This window comes from Pipistrellus hanaki (assembly GCF_964339955.1).
Source record: "Pipistrellus hanaki genome assembly, chromosome: 14".
Classification (NCBI taxonomy): Eukaryota; Metazoa; Chordata; class Mammalia; order Chiroptera; family Vespertilionidae; genus Pipistrellus; species Pipistrellus hanaki.
The window spans coordinates 28,103,052-28,113,861 of NC_140516.1; the positions used below are offsets into that span (position 1 = coordinate 28,103,052).

At 41.0% G+C, this 10,810-nt stretch overlaps 1 protein-coding gene across 4 annotated transcripts; it reads left to right on the forward strand.

Annotated features, from left to right (window-relative positions):
• The first annotated feature begins 374 nt into the window (after positions 1–374).
• LOC311632252 (mannose-binding protein C-like) lies at positions 375–9,420 on the forward strand. 4 transcript variants are annotated; one of them, XM_084903472.1, is made up of 6 exons: positions 375–2,423; positions 4,657–4,745; positions 5,359–5,542; positions 6,193–6,309; positions 7,824–7,892; positions 8,662–9,420. In XM_084903472.1, the coding sequence occupies exons 2-6, from the start codon at positions 4,734–4,736 to the stop codon at positions 9,033–9,035; spliced, it is 756 nt and encodes a 251-aa protein (XP_084759598.1). In that variant the 5' UTR covers positions 375–2,423; positions 4,657–4,733; the 3' UTR covers positions 9,036–9,420. The 4 variants fall into 4 exon arrangements, with proteins under 4 accessions (XP_084759598.1, XP_084759597.1, XP_084759600.1 ...); XM_084903471.1 differs by lacking the exon at positions 375–2,423 and adding an exon at positions 3,495–4,048; XM_084903474.1 differs by lacking the exon at positions 375–2,423 and adding an exon at positions 3,496–4,048 and having other exon boundaries at positions 5,406–5,542.
• Positions 9,421–10,810: the final 1,390 nt, after the last annotated feature.

Below are 10,810 nucleotides of genomic sequence, written 5' to 3' on the forward strand. Positions count from 1 at the left end.
GAGGTCACATGTGTTCTGGTTTCTGTGGCATGGAAGCAGGTCCCTGCTGTCCAACATAAAATAAGATCATTCTGTTGTGAGGTACAAAGATCATTTCAAATTCTATCTGGACACAGACAAAAATGGTCACTCCGAGGACCACAAAAATGAACACACGCCCCTCTCCCGGAACACCTGCCACTCCTTTATAAATGCAGCTTTGCCTTGTTCCAGTTCTCTCTCCTCCCTGATAAAATTTATTAGGGTAACTCAGTTATAGAATTGCCTCTGCTTCTCTACAGCATCCTGTACAGCACAGACATCCATTTCTTGAAACTTCCTCCCCAAATCACCTAACACAAGGCAAAAATCCCCAAAATTCCTCCTAATAATCTGTTTCTGAGGAATCATATGGTCCACCATTGTATGCAATATCATGTATATAATAAGTATGACATTTATAAAAACTAAAAGGAAGTAAATCAACATTATTTGGCTTTAGGCATGTTCCTGGTGGTCTTTGCCTGGAGGGCACTCACATTTCCCATTTACTGTCATCATTGCACTGTCAGCATCCCTGTGGGAAAGAGAATGGGGTTCAAACTCTTTTTTTATAGGTGTAAAAACTGAGGCACACAGGACAGAGGACTTGTCTAAACTCACAGTAATGAGCCCAAAGCAAGTCTTCTGATTCTAAATCTGCCTCCCAAAGGGGGCTACCCAAAAACACTGCTTCCAAGAAGACTATTGAGTGGGCACCCTAGAAGCAATGAAGACCCTGGCATGGTTGGCTGCTTGCACTCTGAGTGTGGACCAGACAGGGCATTCCATGGCACAACCCAGTCAGTGGGATCCTGGTTCACAAATGAAGAAATTGAGGAACAGTTGGAGGTAGAACTTGGCCAACGACCCACAGCTGCAAAGCACAGAGCTTGGACTCCAGCTCCAATGAGAGGAAAGGGGGTGCAGAGGGTCAGGCAGTCCATCTACAGGTCAGAAAGGCAGCACCTCTGAAACCCATTGAGGTGAGGTGGATTTGGGTGGAGGTACCAATTGGAGGCGATTCTGGGAAGCCTCTAAATTCCAGAACAAATGCACACAGTGGCCTTATCTGTGATGCAGAGTGAAAAGTGAGTAATCAGGGGCTGGTGCATATGGAGAGGGGTCTTTCATGATGGGAAAGGCCTGCAGGCGACTCTAGGGAACGGAAGGGGCTCAGAGATGGGAAATACCCAGAACAGTAGCTCACCGCTACCCAGCCCAATTCCAGGAAATGCCAGGGTCTGGAGGGCAGCTTCCTGACCTCTGGACTGTGTTCATTCAATAAAAACAAACTCAGTGATCAAAGGCAGCACCTCCAACATGGTTCAGTTACCTGATTTCACCTCCTGCTACTCTGGGACAGAAGCCATAGGTAGGTTTGGCTGCTAAAGAGTAGGCAGGAGGGATGAACAAGTTGCATGTAGGCCCTGGATCGCCTGGTGTCCATTATATGCTTTAGGCATGTGATTCTCTACCATCCGAGACATTTTTTAGGTACCAGGACAGATCAGTAGAAAGTAAGAAAATCAGCCCTTCACAAGCCTAGAGAAGTCTAATTGGAAGGGATTTAGCAGGGGATCTCATCCATCCACATTCCTTCTGGTATTTGAGGAATCTAAAATACCCCACCACATGGCTCTGAAACATCTGTATGAAGCTCCCAAGTTGAGCTCCCTCATCACCCCAAGCTAACATCACATTTTGTGACAGCTCTATTAGAAATGTTGTGTAGAATTAATTCCATTGTGCTTTATAAAATGTTTCTTCCATTCCATCCAGATTGTCTCTCTTGACCACCATCACATGGTTCAAGCCATTGACCCACAAGATATTTATTATTTCTGCTGAGATTGTTATTTGCCCTTTATTTCCTATCTCAGTTGAATGGTACCCAAATATTCATGTTAGAAACTTATGAGTCCATAGAAATTCCTTCTTCTTGTATACCATTTACATCCAATTAATTCCCAAGTTCCCTCAAATGATCCTTGTACATGATTTCAAATGTGTTCATCTTCTCGACCTCACTGTCATCCTAATTCTGGCCACCATCATCAGCTGCTTAAGTGATACTAAGTACCTCCTTGCATATTGGATGTTTTTTTGTGTTTTTTTTTCATACCTGCACCCCTCCAATCCTTCTTCACATTTTACTCACAACGAGGTTTGAAAATTCAAATCTGGTCATCTCTTATGAAATTCTTCTAATGACCATTTGGAAGAGGTCTAGAGTTTTATAAAAGTTATAATCGTGTTGTTAATCTCTCACCACTAGGATTTCACTCTGTAAGCCCAGTTGGACCAAAGAGTATTATCATTGGGAACCTGACCTGCTTTGTCTCATTTTCAAGCCATTGTGCAGACTATTCACAGTGTGAATCATGGATCAAGCTCTAAAGAAGGTAAGAATAATCTTTGCAACTTTTGAAACTTCCTGGAGAGTGCCTCTGGGAAGTTTTAAAAAATAATAATATTAGTGTCCTGTATAAAGGGGAAAAAAATTGTAAAGAGAGGTCTTAAGTACTATTCATCCATTATTTACGAATGATAGGATATGACATATCACAATGCAAGTATCAAAACAAAGAAATTGGCACTGGAACCATACAACAATAAGATGCACATCTTATTTGGATTTAACCATTATTTACCTGTATGCTTTTTTTTTTCTTGTGTCTAGTCCTAGAAGATTTACTTCACAATCACAGGTTAGTGTAATCACCACAATTAAGATACAGAACTATTCCATCGGCCCCAATGAAAATTTTCCATGCTACACCATTAGAGCTATATCCTCCCTGTAGTCCTGATTCCTGCCAACTGCTGATCTGTCCTATATTATTGCAATTTTATCATTTCAAGAAAGGTATATAAAAAGAACATGCAGTTTGTAAATTTTTGATATTATATTTCTTTTCCTCACATAATGCCTTTGAGATTTAAGCTATTTTATGAGTCAATAGTCTGTTGTTGTTTTTCCTGTAAGTTTTCCACAGTTTATATTTCCTTTCACTTGTTGAAGAACAATTGGATTATTTCTAGTGATTTTGGCTGTTAGAAATGAAGCTAACTCCTAGACAATGTAGTTCAGTGGTTGAGCATTGACCAATGCACTAAGAAATTACCAGTTTGATTTTGGTCCGGGCACATGCCTGGGTTTTGGGCTGGATTCCCAGCAGAGAGCATGCAAGAGGCAGCTAATAATTGTTGATGTTTATATTTCTCTATCATTGAGATTTCTCTCTCTCTCTCTCTCTCTCCCTCTCTCTCTCTCTCTTCTTCTGTCTCTCTCTCTCAAAAAAAAAAAATATTAAAGCACATATTTTAAAAAATAAAGCTTCCAAAATGTGGTAATTACATAGAATGGAATAATTCAGTCTTAAAAAGGAAGAAATTTCTGATATATGCTGCAAGATGGAAGACATTACGCTAAGTGAAATAAGCCAGTCACCAAAGGACAAATATCATATGATCCCACTAATATAAGGTACCTAGAATAGACAAATTCATAGAGATAAAAAGTAGAACAGTAGTAATCAGGGGTTACTGAGGGATGTGAGAGGGGAGTGGAAATTATTGTTCAATGAGTATGGACTTTTGGTCAGGGATGATGAAAAAGTTCTGGAGATGATTAGTGGGGATGGTTGTACAACAATGTAAATGTACTTAATGCTGCTGAATTATCACCTAATAATGTTCACCATGGCAAATATGATGTTTTGTGTATTTTACCACAATAAATAATAGATGGCAATTTGAAGGATGATGTGTGTAGTAATAAAGCAAACAGCTGCTGAACTTTGTGCCAGAACCCCCTGGGCAATGCTAGGAGTTTAGTGCAGTCCCTAGAAGAGTTGTTTATTAATCTGAGGTTGAAGGCCAGGCCAACCTGTGAGTCTCAGTTCATAAGGCTGATTGGGCCCTGCAGTTGCCCAGGCAGCCTCTTTCCTTACCCTGAGGCATCTACAGAACCCCAGCTGCAGGGCAATCTTCGTCATCTTTGCATTCCTGCTCTGCACAAGCCCCAGTAAGTCCTTTCTGCTGAATGGGTCTATGGTTCTGGATCTGTCTAGGGACTTGACCTTGGAGGCCAACGGGAAGGTTTCTGAGAGGAGGAATGGGGAGATGGCCAGCAGAAATCATACAGGGATGTCTCTCTCTTTGCTTTTACCGGGCACCTGTGGCTTTCTGAATTTACCTGACCATTTGCAGAAATGACACTGACTTCTTTTCCAGATAAAGCCATAAAGAAATAGAATCACAAAGCTAGTAAGTTGATGTTTACTGGGAAATGACAGGGTTTTTTTTTATTTAATATATTTTATTGATTTTTTTTTACAGAGAGGAAGAGAGAGGGATAGAGAGTCAGAAACATTGATGAGAGAGAAACATCAATCAGCTGTCTCCTACACACCCCCCACCAGGGATGTGCCTGCAACCAAGGTACATGCCCTTGACAGGAATGGAACCCGGGACCCTTCAGTCCACAGGCTGGCTTCTATCCACTGAGCCAAACTAGTATCAGCAAATGACAGTTTTGAAAGAGAGCTTTGAAGGGCCAGATGAAATGCTAAGATTAAGAAATAGGAAGGGGAGTCAAGGGAGGTGGTAAATGCCAGTGTTTTTTATCCACAGAACACGGGACATTTCTGCCAGGAGCAAGAGAGGAATCTGGCAGCCTGCTAGAGATAATCGAGTGAGACATTTCCAAAATGCTACCCCTGGTAAGTCTCTCCTGCAGTAGGAAATAAAACTTCCCTAGGAAGCAAACGCAAGTGAATTCTGAGTTAGTGACTAGCAGGGACTATTCCTCTTTGGATTACCAGCCTACAGTCTAGTGCCTGACATTAAGTCAGTGTTAGTTAACTGGCCCTGAGGGGCAATGGTCTGCCTAGATGTGAGGAGGGGATGCAGGTGGCAGATGGGCCCAAATGGGAGAAGTGGGGTGAGCAAGAGCTCCTACAGATTCCTGGGTCTCCATTCACTTCCACCCCTTAAGCCAATAGGCATGAGTGTGCTGGAAGTGGATCTCCTAAAGGGTATGGAGAGTATATGCACAGCCTTCTAATGATAAAACCAGAGGCTTAGGCCATTTGGGACCCCTCCTACGGGCTTCACTGCATGTTACTTCTACCCATGTTAAAGTACTAATCATACAACATCCAAAGGAAGATTTACTTTTCCACAAGCCCAGTCTGGAGGCAGCAATGGGTGAGTCACCTATCTCTACATCATCTCTGCCCAATACAGGTTATAGGACAGAGGGAATGTTTGGTATATGCATGTTGACTGACTGTACACCATGAGGTAATCTTCCTTGACTTTCCACACACCAAGGTGAGGATCATGTCTCTGTTTCCGTCGCTCTCTCTCCTTCTTCTGAGTGTGGTGATGACATCTTATTCAGCAATAGAACCTGATGAGAGCCTTCCAAAAACCTGCCCTGTGGTCACCTGTGCTTCTCCGGGCTTGCCAGGCATAGAAGGGCGTGAGGGCCGCAAGGGAGAAAAAGGAGAACCAGGTAGAGCTTGGGCTATTCTTTCTCTGTGAATCTATACTTACCAGACAAAACCCCCTGGGATGTAAGAGCAATGTCCAATTCATATGGGTTGTATTTCTCTCAACTGTATAACACACTGTGTGCCCAGATTATTATGATCTCTGAACATAATAATCTGGCCACTCAGTAAATATATGTTAGAGGCATGATGCATGAATTTGTGCATGGGTGGGGCCCAGCCAGCCTGGCCAGGGTGAGGTTACATGGGCAGTTGGCCAGCCTGCCTGCTGGTTGAACTCCTGGTCAAGGGGACAATTTGCATATTAGCCTTATATTATATACGATATACACTGAGTGGCCAGATTCTTATGCGTTTGGAGATCATAATAATCTGGCCACTCAGTGTATAATTCAAAACAAATACAGCTCTGACTCTGGCAACACAGGAGTTGGTGACATGTGGTTGTCCTGCTTGCTCAGGGAGTGGCCCTCATGGCAGGCCATCCCGAGGGACCTGGGAAGATTTTCTTCTCTGGGCCAGTGGAAGTACTGATTTAGAAAGCTGGTCCTAGATGAATGTCTCTGTTCTCCTAGGAAAAGATTAAGCATCAAACTCTGGGAGAAACAGAGCAAACACAGAGACACTAATTTCTGTTTCCTTCTTCCCATAGGCGAAGGGCTCAGCGGCATTCAAGGTCCCCCTGGAATGTCGGGGCCTCAAGGAATTCCAGGATTCCCTGGGCCAAGAGGATTAATGGGAGAAAAAGGAGACCCTGGAGTATGTCCAAGTAAGAAGCTAAACTCAACCAGGTCTAGGCTGACGGCCTTGTCCCAGAGTCCTGGAATATGGAGAACCATTTGGGAGGTACCACTTCTGTTGCTTCATGGAAAGATGACCAACTCTGCTTCCTGACCCAGCACACTCAGCCCTTACTTAGAGCCTAAGGGGATCTCTGAGTATTAACTTATAGACCCTTCAGAGCCACTCCTTCACCAGGCTCTCCCTGAAGGAACTGGGCCCTTTCCTTTAGCTACCACAATGTGAGGCTCTGGTCCAAATGGGAGAAAGTGGACTATGTGTGTTTTGGGCTTACTATATCTATTTTCACAAGCAGTATACACATGGCATGTCAGTTATCTCTTACTTCATGAGAAGCAAACAAAAAACACAACCATTTATTTAAATCATGATTCTGTGGATCTGCCAACTGCTTTTTCTGCTGATCTCAATGTCTGTGGTGACCGATGGTCTCACTTATATGTCTGCGTGTTGTTTAGTTGTCAGCTGGAGTGAGGAGTGTAATTGACCCACAGGTCTTCCATCCTCCAATAATCTAGCCCGGGTTGTTCACATAGAGGTGATTACAAAATACCCAATAGCAGAAAGCGTAGAAACTTTAAGGCCTTCTGAAGACTCAGAAAACGTACATTATTGCTTCTGTCACCTTCTGTTGTCAAAGCAAGTCACAAGGCCAGCAGGGTTCAAGGAATGGGGAAATAGACTCCATTTCTTAAACAGACAAGCTGTACCATATGGAGGCCATTTTGCCATCTTTGACACATGGCCTGCCTTATGCCCTCCCCCTGAAATAATGTGCAAGTCACAAAAATCTTGGTTTACTGAACAAACGCTGAGAAAAAGCAAAGACAAAACAATAAAGCAATAAAAACAAAATCTTCCTAAAGATAAAACTGTAATCTTTTTAGATTCACCAGCACATAATAATTCCCAGAGATTTACTTTTTATTCATAATGGTATCATCATTTATTTTAAAAAAAAAATAGTGAATAGCTTAGTAGGGGTGTCGAACTCAATCAGAGAAGGGGCCAAAATCTAAAATCCAGCCTAAATTGCAGGCCGAATGGTTTACTGAACAGTCATAAACTGACAATTTCATAAACTGACAGCGGAGTGCAGTGATGACAGCGCGGTTCGGGCCACATTGCAAGGCCTGGCGGGCTGGATTTGGCCCGAGGGCCTTGTGTTTGACACATGTGGATTAGCGTATGGAGTGCTATCACGCTAGGTTATCTGGGAGTGAATATGTGTCCATGTATATAAGCATGTGCGTAAAGTGTCTAAATACTTTCAATAGATGAGGAGTGATGTTTTGGGCGGGATGGCAATACAGGTACTTTTACCTCACTTCTTCTTAATATTTTTATTTTCCTTCAAAAAGCAAGTATTAATGTATAAGAAAATTATATATATATATTTTTAATTTTGAAAATTACCCTACCCAGTTATAACTCTGAAATCCCTTCCCAACAATGTTCTTTCACTTTGTTTACATTTCCTAGAGTGTGATGATGACCAGGCTGTTTTACAAAGAGAAGCTCTGCGCTCAGAATTGGATCATGTCAAAAAGTGTAAGCCTTTCTCTCTCATGTTTCAGTATAGAAAGGTGCACAGAATTTGTTAAATACAAGTAATTTTCTAGAACCCACGTAAGTGTCCCTCGGGATCTGATCTCATGAAATCCTTCGAAACTTTTAGTAGAAATGGAGGCAAAGAGAAATCGGATAACTTGCTCAAAGGCACAGAGCTAGTAAGTGTCAGAGGGAGTTTATAAATTGAAGCCAGTCTGACTCCAGAGACACTGCCTTCTCCCCTTCTCCTCTTTCTCCCCACTTCACCCCCCATTCTATACTTTCTACTAACTGTGTGTATATGTGTCACTGAAAACTGGACCTAAGCCTCTTTCTCTTTGTGATGTTGATATTGAGACCTGACAATGGGGCCTAACCTGCTTCTTTGTGCCCTGATGGCCTGAAGCAAATATTCACAGACATTTTTCTTTCTTCTCAAGTGAGAATACTGGGGTAAAATACACAATTACCAATTACATGTGTTCTAGAACTCTTGTCCAAAAGGACAAAGGCCTTTGTTCCAGTCTGTTTTCAAGTTAGGTTTGCCTATTTAAATTTTAATCTCAGATAAAAACTAATATTTCTCAGGATAAGTATGTCCTCAAAATTTTTGTGGGAATATACTTATAATAAAAAAAAATTAATTGTTTATCTGAAATTAAAATTTAACTGGACATACCGGTATTTCATATGACAATTCTCTAGAAGCCTTTATCCAGAAAACTGCCTAAAGACAAGCCAGTGTCATCCCCACGTTTTTTTGTTCCAGGGCTGACCTTTGCTCTGGGCAAAAAAGTTGGAAAGAAGTTGTACTTGACCAATGGTCAAAGGATGACCTTTAGCAGAGCGAAGGCACAGTGCTCCCATTTCCAGGCCTCCATGGCTGTCCCCATGAATGCTGAAGAGAACGAGGCCATCCTGTATGTCACCAAAGGAAATGCCTTCTTGGGCATCACAGACAAGGAGAGAGAAGGCCATTTTGTGGATCTGACAGGAAGGCCTGTGACCTACCAAAATTGGAATGCTGGTGAGCCCAACAATGCCTACAATGAGGAACATTGTGTGGTAATCCTTCCTGAAGGCAACTGGAATGACATCATCTGCTCATCAAGCAATTTGGCAGTTTGCGAGTTCCCTGTCTGAGGAAGTCTGGTCCTCAGGCCCTTCTGTACCTGGACCTCATCTCAGGCCCACAGTCTGCTTTGAAAGATAAGACTATGCCAATTTATTCATACCCAGTACTGATGCTACCCTTTGTGGGGAATTGGAGAAAATAAGAATGGACTGAAAGAATGGATGTGGAAGTGAGAAGAAACTGGTGAGGGGGTACAGGGAGAGTTTCTGATTCAAACTCAATCACTGATAACAACAACAAAATTGTAACAGTAATAGTAAATAACAGCAGCAATAGAAGTACTGATATTTTTAATGTTTCCTATGAATCAGACCCTATAGTATGCATTTTATATTGAGTAGTGTTAACTTGCTAAGATGAAAAAATAAAATATTTTACTATAAACACCTGTGACCTGTCGAGTCTCCCCTTCTATTTGGGTAGAGGAATCCACTAATGACATCCCCAGCCTAACACCATAGCTTTTTGGCTAGTTTCAGATATTAAGAGGCTCTATTTAGTTGCTTTTTTCTGCACTATATTTTCTTTTCTTTTTAATGAGATACTCAACTATGTAAAGAACATAGATTTCAAGTTAACTAATGAATTCTACTAGATCAAGATACAGGGAATTTCTAGCATCCTAGATGCCTCTTCATAACCTCTCCTAGTTGATATGCACATGGTAAATACTATGCTGACTTCTATTACCATACACTAATCTGATCTATTTATGAATTTTATGAATATCTTACTAATTATGATCTACTTATAGAACTAACATACATACATATATACATACTGTTTTATATGTTGCTTATTTTATTCAGAATTAGGTTTGTAAAATTCATTCATGCTGTTACATTGTCACAAATGATTTTTCATTTTCTTTGCCACTAGTGTTCCACTATAAAAATATCTCTGTTTATCCATTCTATTTTTAATAGACTGTTCAACTGCTTACAATTTTCAATTTTTGACCATTAAGAAAATTCATGAAAATTTTTGCACTTGTCTTTTGATAGACATGCACTAATTTCTCTTGGTTATATAATGAGGAGTAGAATTGGTAGCTCATGGGGGAAGTATGTATTTAGCTTTAGTAGGGACCACCAGATTTCCAAAGTGATCAAATGAATTTACACTCTCACCAGTAATGAGTGCCAGTTCTAGTTGCTCTACCTACTTGTAAAGAATTAACTTTTTTAGTCCTTCTAATTTTAGTCATTCCTGTGAGTGTAAAATACCTCATGATGGCTTTACTCTCCGTTTCCATGACATGTGACAATGTTGAAAACTTCTTCATAGGCTATTGGCTACTTGGACATCTTTTGTGAAGTACTTATCCAAGCCTTTTATATTTTGTTTAAATTTAGTAGCCAATATCTTTCTTATTGATTTGTAAGAGCATCTTATATGTGACTGAAATGGAGCAGTGCATGTTTGAACTGTTAAAAAGAAAAAGAAAAAAAGAATCTAGGGCATATTATGTCATATTAAAATTTATGACACTTACTTGAGCAAATACTGACTTGAATTGGGCAGCACAAAACCAAAAGCAGTTAGGAGCACTCTGCTAACAGAAGCTAGAGTCCATGTTTTCACAGAGAACATGTGGAAGCAAAGCAAATAAATTATTGATTAGCTAGAGCTTAAGCAGTGTCATATTTGGGAAAGCCCCACTGGCTGTTTGTCATTTGTCATTCTTAGATTTCATTTCCTGGGATCAAGGGCAGTGACTTGGGCTTAGGTTTCCATTTGTTAATGTAGGCTACCAAGTCATTCCAGCCACCTCAGTCTAATG

Bases quoted from the DNA above. Each gene is read 5' to 3' on its own strand.
- LOC311632252 (XM_084903472.1), top strand. The intron at 5,543-6,192 runs GTAGAGCTTGGG...TTCTTCCCATAG, and splicing joins GGGAGAAAAAGGAGAACCAG to GCGAAGGGCTCAGCGGCATT. The intron at 7,893-8,661 runs GTAAGCCTTTCT...TTTTTGTTCCAG, and splicing joins ATTGGATCATGTCAAAAAGT to GGCTGACCTTTGCTCTGGGC.